Source organism: Dendropsophus ebraccatus, chromosome 1 (genome assembly GCF_027789765.1).
Source record: "Dendropsophus ebraccatus isolate aDenEbr1 chromosome 1, aDenEbr1.pat, whole genome shotgun sequence".
Classification (NCBI taxonomy): Eukaryota; Metazoa; Chordata; class Amphibia; order Anura; family Hylidae; genus Dendropsophus; species Dendropsophus ebraccatus.
Window position 1 is genome coordinate 198,006,409 of NC_091454.1, and position 14,796 is coordinate 198,021,204.

Below are 14,796 nucleotides of genomic sequence, written 5' to 3' on the forward strand. Positions count from 1 at the left end.
CTGAGCCTGTGTGTCTGACAATGGTCTGTACAGCCAGTATAAAATGTACATGATCAGGCTTACTTCTATGTGGAGGGAATGACTGCTACGGCTTATTTCTCAGAGAACAAAGGGTCTGGGCAGTGAAAATCTGTCATGCCCATCATCAGATCATGTTGGTGGAGAGTCAGGAGGTCCCCATACACTTTATTTGGTGGCTTCAGCCAAAGTACAACAGGAGACCCCATTTGAAGGTGACTTTGGAACCAATCACTTGCCCCTAGGGTCTGTTTGTTATGGGATGAATTACAAATAACCTACTAGATATGATGGATGATGTCTCCTGTGGGTACAATGATAACAATAAAGATTATAATGTAATTTAAAGGGGTTATCCAGTGCTACAAAAACATGGCCACTTTTCCCCCTACTGTTGCTCAGGTGCGGTTTGCAATTAAGCTCCATTTACTTCAATAGAACTGAGTTTTAAAACTCCACCCAAACTGGAGACAACAGTAGGGGGAAAGTGGCCATGTTTTTGTAGCGCTGGATAACCCCTTTAAAGCACACATACCCAATGCTGACCATACACACTAGAGTAAAGTTTTTGAAATCCACCCGTTTTGATGGAACCAACCAAGCATCTAATGTGTATGCGGCTTCCCAACTCTACCTTGATGTCAGACATTTGGATTTCAACATATTTTGATTCTTTTGATCTTGGGGGGATATGCCCCCGCCAGAGATGTTTGCTATCCTTTCAACCTTATTCAGAGAACATAAACATGCAGGATCTGTATATGTATAAGGGGGGTGGGGGAGACAGCGATGTAAAATATATAGCCAGCTTTAGTTCAATACTACTACTCATTCTGCACCTCCACCACGTTGTCTCCTCTTACCAAGGGGTACTCCCATTTTCCCCAAATATTTTTTAGTTTCAACTGGTTTCAGAAAGTTGTACAGATTTGTAATTTACTTCTATTTAAAAATCTTAAGTCTTCCAGTACTTATCAGCTATTGTATGTCCTGCAGGAAGCGTTATATTCTTTCCAGTCGGACACAGTTCTCTCTGCTGCCACCTGTGACCATGACAGGAACTTGAGATCTAAAGGTATTAGCATACAGTAATATAATTGGTGCCATGTAGTGTACCTAGTCTTAGCTACATGATAGATTGCATTTCTATAAGGTGTTGGGGATATTAGATATGTAAGGGTTAGGGTCCTATTACACTGAGCGATTTTCAACGGTTAACGACTAACGATAAACGATCGCAAACAAGATTGTTTATCGTTAACCTGAAATTGTTCATTACACTACACAGAATGATGGTCGATAGTTACGATTGTTACTGTGATCGTTTATTCCTTCTGATCCCAGCAAAACAATGAACAATGTGCAATTACACTGAATGATTAGTGAACAAATGCGGAACTTGAGCGAACAAATGTGGAATTACAGCAAACGATTAACGATAATTTTAGGTTCAGATCTAAATCAATGACCAACGGCATACATGTAACGCTGGGAGTCGTGGATCCTCTGTACATCCGTGTACATCCGTGAAAAACACAGATCTCATTGATTTCTATGGGGAATCCTTTCCGTGCATTCGTTCCGAGTAATGACATGTCCTATTTTTTAACGGAACGGATCACTGATCCGTGAAATCACGGAACATCTGAATAGCCCCTTAGAAAGCCATGGGCTGTAAAATTGTCCGTGCGCACGGATCCGTGTGCACGGACAACTTCCTGGAACGTGTGAATGCAGCCTAAGGGGCCGCTGGTTTTCACCAGAGCCCGCCGCAAGGCGGGATGGGCTTGCTGCAGCAGGCGACCCCAAGGTTTGGTTTGCTAGTGACGGCAGGCGTGGTGTAGCAGGAGTAGTAGGCAGGTGACTGTGCAGACAGTGGTCTTAGGCGTAACCGCAGGTGGCAGGGACAATGGACAGGAACCACAGACAAGGGCAACAGACAGGAACAAGGGACAAGGGCAGCGGACAGGAACAACAGGGAGCTGGGCCAAAACGCTATGGGAAGCATATGGAGGCTCCAACACGAGGGACAGGGCATGCTGGGATTTATAGGGAGTGATTATGTACAACTACCAATTAGGGGCGGACTGGCCCTTTAAATCTGTGACAGCCGGCGCGTGCGCCCTAGGAGGCGGGGACGCGCGCCGGCCGGGACAGACGGAGACAGGAGCGGGGCGAGGTAAGGCGCCCCCGGGGGCCGAACTAGCCGCAGCACCGGGTCCCTGCACACGGACACCGGTGGCTGCCTGGCACAGAGGGACGTTGCAGCCCTGACAACACAAACGATTTTTCGATTGTTGCCTGCAATTACACAGAGCGATTATTGTTTAAATTTGAACGATATAGCGATTTTTTTGCACGATAATCGTCCCGTGTAATAGGGCCCTTACTGTATATGCCCAGAGGATACATTATTAGTAATACATTAATATTTGACATTGAAGTGTTAAAGCCCGGGACAGTTGGTCTGAATGCAGATTTATTAGTTATGAGATATGGATATAATATAACCTGAGAGATTCTGAGTGGGATGAAAATATAAGATTAAACATAAAAGAATAATGTTTCTGAAGAGAACTGGTATGAGGGGGAGGAAAAGCAGATTGGCCATAATATCTCAGTATAAGGTATCCAGGGGGTTTCTATGCAGGACAGGCTGATATCAGCCGCAGGGACTGGAATTTGGACACTTAAGCCCTTATCTCTTGCCGCTCGGCAGGGCCATCTTTGGTTCTCTGCCTCTGGCGTAGACCTATTTTAACTGTAGTTCAGATAAAGAGCAGTATAAAAAGTGGGGTCTGTGAGGAGAGGGGCACTGGACAAAGAAGACAGAAGATATGGTAAGTGATATATGGGTTATTATATATATATATATATATATATATATATATATATATATATATTACATACAATAACCCATATATTCTATATTCTTACTATATTATCATTGACACATTATGTACTAACCCCGTTCAGTGATTTCTGCTAAGCTGTCTTCGGTTTACAAAACTTGTCCCTTGAAATTTTGGAGGAAATATTCCTATCATTTGTTACTAAATTTGGTTGTGATGTTCAGAAATGTGTTTGTACATGTTCACACAATTCATTTGGGGGTCTTCTGGAAATCAATACAACTGGATGCAAATGTAAATGAAGAACATGAGACTGTGTCATAAGGTTCCTCCTCATTTGTGTACTTTTACTGTATCTTATATTTTATGCAATCTGGCACGTGCGCAGTCATACTATGAGATTTATCAAACATGGTGTAAAGTAGAATTGGCTCAGTTGCCCCTAGCAACCAATCAGATTCCACCTTTCATTTTCTAAAGAACTAATAAGGAATAAAAGGTGGAATCGGACTGGTTGCTAGCGGCAACTGAGCCAATTCTACTTTACACCATGTTTGATAAATCTCCCCCATGAAGCATGAACAAAGTCTAGAGATGAATTTAACAAATACTAGAAAGTTGACCTATAGCACTGGGTAACTGTACTGCATGGGAAGTCTTAAAGGGGTTATACAGTGATAGAAAAACATGGCCACTTTCTTCCAGAGACAACACTACTCTTACCTCCAGTTAAGGTGCGGTTTGCAGTTAAGCTCCATTCACTTCAATTAAACCGAGTTGCAAAACCCTTGACCCAAACTGGAGACAAGAGTGGTGCTGTCTCCTGAAGAAAGTGGCCATGTTTTTATAACACTGGATAACCCCTTTAAAGGAGATCTGTCCCATATGAGATAGATGTCTCAAAAACACACTTCTAGCAACTCATTCTAAACTTTAAATTAGTGAGTATAAGGAATTATGTTCTGAGTAGTGTTGAGCAAAGTGTCAAAATGTTCCGATTTAGCAACGTTATCGGAACCTGAACGCTTGACGTTTGATTCCCAGTGGCTGCAGAAGTTGGATGCCATCCTAGGGTGCCCTGGAAAACATGTATCCATATTTTCCTGGCAGTCCATGACAGGAACTGTCCAGAGCAGGAGAGGTTTTCTATGGGGATTTGCTACTGCTCTGGACAGACATGGACAGAGGTGGCAGCAGAGAGCATTGTGTCAGACTGGAAAGAAAACACCACTTCCTGCGGGACATACAGCAGCTGATAAGTACTGGTAGACTTGAGATGTTTAAAGAGAAGTAAATTATATAAGTTTCTGGCTCAGGTGTATTTGATTTTTTTTCCAGAGTACCCCTTTAAGTCTGTAGCAACATTGTGCATTTATCTTTTACTTCATTTTATACCTCTTTTCTGTTTAATTTAACCTTTCTTTTCATATTTTTCCTCTTTCCATGTATTATTTTGCAGGCCAGCAGAAAAGCAGTGACACGTGGCAAGGCCGCAGCTAAGCGTGCCCAGAGAGGCTCCTCCAATGTCTTCTCCATGTTTGAGCAGTCACAGATCCAGGAATTTAAGGAGGTGAAAAAAATTCCTAAATCAGACCTAAAGCTTCATGGAATTTCTCTTAACACCTACAGGTTCAAATCAAATTGCTAACAAATCAGGACAATGTCATATGATGTGATGGACTGCATTAGGTTGTTGTGAAACTGTAAATTTCCAGGTGACAGTTTCACTTTAAATAGGCCCAGTTGTTTATGGTACTTCCAAAATCAAGACTAGAATGCACCATCACAGTGAAGGTCCTATTACATGGACAAATTAGAACTCAAACATGCTCATGTCACCCATGTAATATAGATCAGCAGTCCAACAAGCAAACGGTCGATCGCTCAATTCCGATTTGACAGATTAAAGCAAAGGGCCACACCAACAATCTAGGGCCACATTACATTATGCACCATATGAGAATACAACAGGCCACGTTATGTTTTTTTTTTCTATTGCTAGGCCTTTAGCTGTATAGACCAGAACCGTGACGGTATTATCAGCAAGTCTGACCTCAAAGAGACCTACATGCAGCTGGGTGAGTACAGGAATGCCTTGTTCCTATATAGTACACACTAATTGATATCACCCTCACACATCAGATTGTAGATTCACACATTGGTGGCGCAATAATATCCAATCCCCCAATTGCTAAAGTGGAACTTAGTCCTGTCAGGCCTATTCAGCTTCATTGGAGGCCTTTGCATACTAAGTAATCCGGGCGGATAATTCCGTTGCTCGCCTTCCTGCACTCCAACTTGAATTTTTGCCAGCCCCATAGACTCCATTCTATGGTCAGGCAGATTCTGCTGTGCACCCGAAGAATGAACCTGTTCATTCTTTGGGCGGATGGTGGAATCTGCCATTGCATAGAATGGAGTCCATGGCATGGGTGGAGATGTGCGCAGGCGCGAGAAGCGGGATACTCTTATTGTCAGCCTATTGTAGTCAAGCAGTGATCTACAGAAAAACAAGAAGGTGGCAGGAGATGATCTGGCATAGTGTGGCCTTACACCTTCCTCTTCTGTAAAGTTGTATATGGAGGTATATTTGTGTGTTTGAAACTTGGATGAGAACCAATATGGTGGCCATTCCAGCTCCTCTATACATTTGAGTGCAAATGGTTTCCATCTTTTCTTACCATTTGTTGTGTGGACATTCACATATGCGGGAAAAGTAATAAACAAAACTGATCCTCCATATATTGCCGTATATTATATTGACTGTAGGTAAAATGAATGTGAACGATGATGAGCTGGAACAAATGCTGAAGGAAGGAAAAGGGCCCATCAACTTCACCGTCTTCTTGACGCTGTTTGGAGAGAAGCTTAATGGTGAGCCCATTAATAAAGTTCATGACATTCCTAATCTTTACAATTAAGGTGGTCCTACGCATCTAATGTATATGCGGGTGTCCCAACCCTTCCCCCCAGACACCTGTAGTTCGGGAGGGTTGGAGCACCAGCTCACACCACCCATGTAAGGAGCATCGGTGTTGAGCGATCGCTGGATCTTTTGTGCGATTCTTTGGTTCCATCATTTGTTGGCTATATATCTTCTATTACACTGGGAGATGTGGGGCTGAGTAAAAACTTATTTTGTAGCAGGTCAGAACAATGTAATTAGCAGATGAGTAAGCATTTGCTCGTTCATCATCCAAAAGCCCTATTACATAGGATGATGTTAGCATGTTCAACCAATAAATTGCTCCATGTAATAGACCTGTTAGTCTACCACTAGATGCAGCAGTCACATCAAACCAGGTCTACTTATCTCTTCATTTCAACATACCTTTGATAATACACACCAGCTTAAATAGTGAACAGGGGGGGGAGAGAAACCTTGAAGGACAGCTCACACAGGCCAGAAAAAGAAAGGAGAGTTCGTGAAAGTCACTGTGTCTGGGAGAATCCTCTAGGTTGTGTACAAATATAAAGAGAAAAAATACTGCATAAACCATAAGGTGTAGGTCTATACCACCTTGCTGTGGGTGCTGGTGAAGACCAGCGGCCCCTTAGACTCTGCTCCTTGGTGCGCCTTATGTCATCGCTAGTGATGGTATAGCGGATCCACACCTCCAGTCATTACAGTGTCCACAGCCTTTAATGTGGTTTTCCCATTTTAGACACTCACAGAATATAAAAAGTGAATACCATAAATGCTATACATCCAAAATTTAGGACCAAACCAATAAGCAAACCTTTGTTCTGTTCGAAAAGACAGCAGCATTCAGAGAATGGGGAAGTGGATGGGGTCGGCTATTATAACAATTTTTCTTAATTTTCTTCTTCCTTTAAATGACTTTCTCCATCTGTTTTCCTCCCAGGGACGGACCCGGAGGACTCTATACTCGCTGCCTTCAAACTTCTGGATCCTAATGGAACAGGAAATGTCAACAAAGATGAGTATGTGACTCTGCTTGTGTTGGGAATATGAAGGCTTCTGGGTCACACATACCGTGCCAGAGACTTTTTTAGTCGGCTGACCTTTCCCGGCAGCTATTGTGCAGCTATTGGCAGCTTTAGACAAGAGACCTTCTTACATAAAGTATTTCTTCATCTAATGTTTAGTGAACAAATATTCTAACTCAGAATTATTTTCCAATCTTCAGGTTAAAGCATCTACTGATGACACAAGCGGATAAATTCACAGCAGAAGAGGTGAGATCAATATTAACCTTCATACAGTGCCAGTATTTGTAGTATATCGCATATAGTGGTCCATAAATACCCATATTACCCAATAGTCTGATGGCTACTTGTAACAATCTGTATTTGAGGTGTCAGGATGGTATCTTTGCGGAGCGTCATGCGTCCCTCTGCTCATGCTGTGCGGCCGAGAAGGTGCTGATTTTCTTATCCTGTTTCTGTGTTTTGTTTGCAGTGTGTGAACACTGGTTTATATGCTCACCTTTGTTGGGAGACACACCCGACTTCACCTGCTGAATTCTGTCTGACCATGTCATGGTTAATCTGTGTTTGGGTTCTGCTGTGACTGACAGGTCTTCCTGCCAGTGGATCTGTCTTGTTCTCAGGTGTCTGTGCTTGGAGATCAGGGGGATGGTCCAATTACATTCTGGACCAGAATCCTGGCCTCCTATATAACTAACCCAGTCTGTGCTCTCATTGCCGGATATTGAGCTTGTCTCTGCCTGGTTCTGTGTTTCTATTCTTGCTCTGTTGATTCTGACCCTGCTTTGCCTTTCTGACCATTCTTGTTTGCTGCCTGCCCCTGACCATACTGCCTGTATATTGACTTTGCCTTCGGATTGTGATTTTGTACTTTTGCTGCCCGTTTGTTGTGACCCGGACTGTTTACCATTCGTTATTGTGTTTTGTCTGTCTGTCTTGTCCTTGTGTCCCACCTAGCCAGTGCAGGGACTGACGCCCAGTTGCTCGCCGCCATTTTAGGGTGGATTGTGGCAAATAGGTAGAGGACAGTGGGCGGGGCTGAGCTTAGGGCTCACTGTTTGTCTTGTCCTGCTGTCTGGTTCCTAACATGAGGTCTATTTTTTTAAAAATATATTTTTAACCCTTTAAGGACCAGGCACAAAATGACCCAGTGGACCGCGCAAATTTTCATTTTTGTGTTTTCTTTTTTCCCTCCTCCCCTTCTAAGAGTTTTAGCACTTTCAGTTTTCTATCTACAGGGTCATGTAATGGCTTATTTGTTACAGGAGTAGTTGTACTATGTAATGGTGTCTTTCATTTTACCATAACATGTATGATGGAACCCCAAAATTATTATTTATGAAGATATAAATTGGTGAAATCGTAAAAAAGAATGCAATATGGTAACGTTTGGGGGGTTCCTGTGTCTATGTAATGCACTATACGGTAAAAGCAACATAATACTATTATTCTATAGGTCAGTCTGAACACAACCATATGCAGGTTTACACAGATTCTCTAATGTTATATATATATATTTTTTAATGAAAACCTTCTTTTTTGCAATCAATTTTTAATAAAATGGGCCTATTGTGACTCTTATAACGGTTTTAGTTTTTCACCTACGGGGCTGTATGAGATGTAATTTTTTCCGCCATGATCTCTAGTTTTTATTAATACCATATTTGTGAAGATCGGACATTTTGATCACTTTTTTATAAATTTTTTTATATATAATGTAACAAAAAATCGGTAATCCTGGCACTTTTTCCCTCTTTTCATGTACGGCGTTCGCCGTGCGGGATGACGATTGTTATATTTTACACGCTACGGTATATTATATGTTTATTTATTTATTTTTATACGTTTTATTTAAATAATGGGAAAGGGGGGTGATTTAAATTTTTATTGGGGGAGGGGCTTTGGGGTATTTATAAAGATATTTTTACATTTTAAGTCCCCTTGGGGGACTTTTACATACAATTGTTAGATTATGCACACTGATCACTGTTATGCCATAGGCATAGCAATGATCAGTGTGATTGGCGATCTGCTGATTAAGCCTGCCTGTGGCAGACTTTATCAGCAGAGCGCCATCGGACCGTACAGAGGAAGGTAGGAGACCTCCCGCGGTCCGTTAAAACAATCGGGACCCCCGCAGTGTGAGTGGGTCCCAATCGGTAAGTGACAGGGGCAGTCCCGCAGCGTTTAAGGGGTTAATGACACGCTGCAGCCTGTCATTAACGGTGAGGGCCAGACTGCTCACTGCAGCCGACCCACACCTGCTATGAAGCGTGCTCCGCTCCAGAGCGCGCTTCATAGGAAAGGACGTACCAATACGCCCAGGGTCGTCTGGGGACAGACTTCCAGGGCATACCGGTATGTCCTTGGTCATCCAGGGGACCAGGCCAATTTCCATTTTTGCACTTTGGGTTTTTTCTTTCTTGTGCTTAAAAGGCTATAGCTCTTGCATTTTTTACACCTAGAGACACACAGAGGCCCTTATTTTTTGCACCACTAATTGTAATTTGCAATGACAGGCTTAATTTTTGCATAAAGTACACTGCAAAACCAGAAAAAAATTAAAGCGACTCTGTACCCACAATCTGACCCCCCCAAACCGCTTGTACCTTCGGATAGCTGCTTTTAATCCAAGATCTGTCCTGGGGTCCATTCGGCAGGTGATGCAGTTATTGTTATAAGTCAACTTTTAAACTTGCAGCCCTGTGTCAAACTGGTGTGGCCTAGAGTGTGTGTGCCCAAGCCTTGCACCGCCTCTCTGTCCCTCCTCCCCACCCTCCTCATTAGGAATTCCCTGGGCTGGATTTTTCCTATTCATCACCTGTGTGAACATTGCACATGTGTTGGACCTGAAATCCAATTTACATTTGGATTATTTGCTTTCTCCTGTATAGGATATATATGGCTTACATAAATGTCTCTGTATTTCTTGCTGTTTTCCAGGTGGAACAAATGTTTGCTGTGACCCCAATCGATGTGGCTGGGAACATTGACTACAAGTCTCTGTGTTACATCATCACACATGGAGACGAGAAGGAAGAGTCCTGAGCCTATAATGTTTTCATATGTGAATTAAATGCTCTATTTTCTATGGTAGACTTCTTATTTATTGGCTTAGCTTGTTGGTTTCTGTGCTATATTACAATACGTGAAGCATCAGATCTGTCTCTGAAATAATGCGCCCCCTGTCAATCATAGATGCCGACCAGCATCCGCACTTATTTTTTGCATTGCGATGACACACACACATACATATAAATAGCTGGAATCTGGATATATGTAGTGGTCCAAGATTAAAGATTTCACAATGTGATCTTCTTGGATGTATCTATGACCTATCTAAAGATCTAGACTGGATTCACCTTAATGGTGTGTTCACACCTACAGGATCTGCAGCTGATTTTCTGCAGCAGATTTAATTTAAATAACTGAACACAGCATCAAATCTGCTGCAGATCTGCTGCAGATCCTGTAGGTGTGAACGCACCCTTAGGGTAAATTCACATGGGCGGATCCACCGGGAGTCTCACGTGTGGATCCGGATTGTGTATTGCGGATTAGCTGCGGATTTCGTGCGTTAGACTCCCGGCGGATCCGCCCGTGTGAATTTACCCTAAAAGGGAACTATTAGCAGGTTAGACAAATCTAGCTTCCTAGTGGGCACAGGGCACTGAAGATGAAGGTATGTCTGTTACCTTCATCCTCAGCTGTTTCCATGCTGAAAGTTGTGCACGGTAAGCTGTTAGGAGCACTGGCGCTGTGGCTACCATCCCTTCAAGCACTAATCCGGTGTAACAGGCCAGAGTATACCCCCAGCACAGACTATCCCCGGGGTTAAAATGGCCTAGGCTAGATTATACCCAGGATATATTTTGGCCTAGGCTGTTTTATACCCCGGGGTATATTTGGGCCAATTTATACCCCCTCAGGCCATTTTATACCCCCATGAAATCAACAGCAGTGAGTCATAGACACAAGAATTACTTAATTTTTCAACATTTTATTGGGGATTCAGCTTTATCTGCTGAATTAAGTGAGAAGCTACTGATGGAAATCTTAAAAATCTAAACACATAGGAGAAGATTTATCAAACATGGTGTAAAGTGAAACTGGCTCAGTTGCCCCTAGCAACCAATCAGATTCCACTTTTCATTTTTCACAGACTCTTTGGAAATTGAAAGGTGGAATCTGACCAGTTTCACTTTTCCATATGTTTTTTTTTGGCTAATAAGGAGATTTTGTGCACTTCATAAGTATCTGTCCAAGACTTATTAAGGGTTTAGCGCTATTTTACATCAGTTTTCAATGCCTGCACCTTTTTTCAGTGTATGCAAGGGGGAGGGGGGGGGGGGTTGTTCTATTAACTAGTTTTCATTAGATTTGTGAAGTGCACATTTTAATTTTTATGCACATAATCCTACCCTAGCATAGCTTTTGCAGCCAAGCTGTTTTAGACTGGGTCCACACTGTGTTATTGCAGACCATTTTTTTTCACATTAGTTTTTTGCAAAATGGATGAGAAAAAAGGAAGCGTTTGTGTGCCTCCATTTTGATCAGTTTTTCCATTCCATAATAAAAAAAATGGATAAAAATGCATCCATTTTTTTAGCGTACACAAATACTGTGGTTGACTGCATTTTTGTGTACACTAAAAAAAGATGCGTTTTGATCAGTTTTTCAATCCATTTTTTTTTTTTTTGCAAAAATGGATGGAAAAAAAAAACGGACTGCAAAAAACACATAAATTGTCAAGGCACTTGCGTCTAATCATGATTTTTGCGCAATAACCGTAAAATTTTGCACAGCCCATAAAAACCTCCACCTACTTAAAGGGGTTGTCCGGCGCTGCAGAGGGCGGCCGGCACTTGGGAAGATCCGCCGGCCGCCCGAAGAAGACGTCACTGCTGAGGATCGGAGACCGTGGTCGGCACGTGACAGGTGAGTATAGCGCACCACACTTCCGGGTACACGGGTGGGGGTGGTGGGACACGGGGAAGGGGGCCATTCACAGACATAACATACATTACAAAGTTGTTCAACTTTGTAATGTGTGTTATTCTGTGAATAATTTTTTAGCGCCGGACAACCCCTTTAAATAGTGCATATGATGCAGTGATGGGACAGCGCCACCTACTGTCAGTTCAATGTAAGCTCTGTACTGTATTTTTCAACAAGAGGAAGCAGCTGTGTCCGAGTATGATAAAAAAAAAAAAAAAAAAAGATCTGTGCACTTTTTAACAAATTAGAGATAAAGTGAGAAAACCAGTGAAGTAACAACATTATGGCCGGGAGGGATATAGTCTGGCCTAGGCTATTTTACGCTCCCTGGTATAGAATATATCCCCTGGGGTATACTGTAGCCTGGGTCAGAACTGAGAAAACCAGTGTTATGATAACTTGGAGGGATATAGTCTGGCCTAGTTTTATACCCCCAAATATAGAGTATATCCCTGTGGTATATTGTGGCCTGGGCTAGACTGTCCCCAGGTTTATAGTATGGCCTAGGCTATATTACACCCCTGGGTATGAAAATATATCGCCTGGGGTGTACTGTGGCCTGGGCCAGGGGTGAGAAAACCAGTGAAGTAATAACATTATGGCCCAGAGAGATATAGCGTGGCCTAGGCTGTTTTACATCCCCAGGTGTAGGGTTTATCCCCCGGGGTGTACTGTGGCCTGGTTCGACATTAGATGGATATATTCTGGCCTGAATGGGTATACTCTGGTCTAGGCTATGTTACACCCCGGGGTATAGTTTGGTCTAGGCTATTTTACACACCGAGTATAGTTTGGCCTAGGCTATTTTATACCTCGGGGTATACTCTGGGCCTAGGCTATTTTATACCCCGGGGTATACTCTGGCCTAGGCCATTTTATACCCTGGGGTATATTCTGGCCTGGAGGGGCATAGTTTGGCCTAGGCTATTTTACACCCGGGGTATATTCTGGCCAAGGCTATTTTATACCCAGGGGTATACTCTGGCCTAGGCTATTTTATACCCAGGGGTATACTCTGGCCCAGGCCATTTTATACCCGGGTATAATCTGGACGGGGGTTAATATGGCCTGTTACACCGGCACGCCCCCTCCAGTTATAATTATTAGAGGGGCGGGCTTGCCGGGGGCCATAGTCCCACCCTCCGTGTGGCCCACCCCCCTCATGAATATCAATGGAGGGTCTGGCTTGGGGGGAGCAGGCGGGGCTACACCTGCTGATAGTTCCCCTTTAAAACACTTGTAAGAGATCAAGCTTTTACTTTGGGTCTTGTTCACATCCCTATTAAGATTTCTGTTGTTCATAGGAAAAGAACAATGGAAATGGACAGCGTTGAAAGATCCCATGAATGGACATTGCCCAAAAGCATAGACTATATTAGGGTGGCATAGATCTTACAAGACAAAGTACAGCTGTTTGGTCTAAGATTTTTTCCAAAATAGGACAGAGGCTCCTAATGGTATCTCTGATGCAGATGTGAACAAGGACAAACTACAAAATGACTGTACTCAGAATGAGCCAAAACATAAAAAAGCCAACCACATCCAAGCTAAATGAAGTCCACATCTTTATTAGCATCCCAGTACAAAGCATATGCAATGTGTCAACTTTCAGCTGCGGAATCCTGCCTGTCTCAGTGTCCCATAACCCGTCTATGGGAGAGCGCACGCTCCTCCACAGCCTCCACTCGCCGCTCAAAGAACTGACATGTCACTTCTTTGAGCGGAGAGCGGTGGCTGCGGAGGAGTGCGCGCCCTCTCATTCACTCACAGCGGGACACTGAGATCCGCCGCGGAATTCCGCCGTATTTGATGAGTGTGAACATACCCTTAGTGAGGCTTACATAAGTCTTGGTGGAGAGAAGACTCAAGATAAGACGTTCCCTGCTGTACTTCAGCTGGCCCCTGGTCCCCATTTTAGTCGGTGTCCAGTGTAGTTTAGTCTGGAGTGTGGTAGGGGACAGACGCACATCAGAGACGCAGACACCAGTTTCTTGAAAGCAGCACTTCTACTCACTATCCAATGTTAAGTCACTCAGGAGAGGACAAGTCAGAGATCACCCCAACCCACGCCGTGAACATTTCTGAAAGAGCAGGACAGTATCCTGATAACAAGAGGAGGTGATCCAGATAGAGCAAAGTTTCTAGAAGCCTACGTACTCTATCTGGCAGCGCGGGTGTAACCAGGAAATCCTGACCACTCTGCTCAACTCAGGTAACAAGGTCTAGGGCTTGTTTCACCCTGATAGCACGGGTCACCCAACACTGTAGGGCAACAGGTGGTATAACGACAGCTAAGGTCGAAACAGAGGCACAAGTATACTTCTACTTTCAAGTCTTCAGTATTCTTCTTCTAAAATTCCAGCAGAGCGCACTTCTACATTAGGTTGGGACTCTTAGCACAATCTCCTCTTCACTGTTCTGAAATCTCAGTACAAATTCCTCTCCACTGTTCTGAACCTACAGTACAAACTCCTCTGTACAACTCTAGAGGCTCTCAGCACAGATTCTGTTCTGTCACGTCTACAGTCTGCTATCAGCTATTGTACAAAGTATCCTCACAGTAAAGGAAATTTATTTATGGTAACAGGTCGCTAGCACCTACACAGTCACTACTCCATCCTTAGGTCCTCTCCCCTGTCTATGGGTTGCGGTACCGATAGTCCGGGTGGGTCACAACTCCACTCCGGACCATCTGTGATTTTTAAGCACCGTAGATTTAATTCCGCTATCTAGCTCTGCGATTCGTGAAAAAACATCCGTGATTGCATCTGTTTTGCAATCCATGGTTTTATTGGATATTTTTTATACTGTTTTGTCTCTAGGGCTAAACCCAAAGACAACTTCTGTGGGTTTAGCCCTAGAGACATTGGCTGAAATCAGAGGGATCACCCAATTACATTCCTATGTCTGTGGTTAGTTTTATGGTATTCTTACCAAAGAACTGTCCCATCCAGAGCTGCTAGTGCAATACATGTTG

The 14,796-nt window shown here is 43.3% G+C and overlaps 1 protein-coding gene across 2 annotated transcripts; it reads left to right on the plus strand.

Moving 5' to 3' along the window:
• Positions 1-2,774: 2,774 nt before the first annotated feature.
• MYL7 (myosin light chain 7) lies at positions 2,775-9,912 on the plus strand. 2 transcript variants are annotated; one of them, XM_069960602.1, is made up of 7 exons: positions 2,775-2,858; positions 4,330-4,440; positions 4,873-4,948; positions 5,640-5,744; positions 6,737-6,815; positions 7,022-7,070; positions 9,765-9,912. In XM_069960602.1, exons 1-7 carry the CDS (start codon positions 2,856-2,858, stop codon positions 9,867-9,869), a joined length of 528 nt encoding a protein of 175 aa, XP_069816703.1. In that variant the 5' UTR covers positions 2,775-2,855; the 3' UTR covers positions 9,870-9,912. The 2 variants fall into 2 exon arrangements, with proteins under 2 accessions (XP_069816703.1, XP_069816775.1); XM_069960674.1 differs by lacking the exon at positions 2,775-2,858 and adding an exon at positions 3,429-3,505.
• The last annotated feature ends 4,884 nt before the right edge of the window (positions 9,913-14,796 follow it).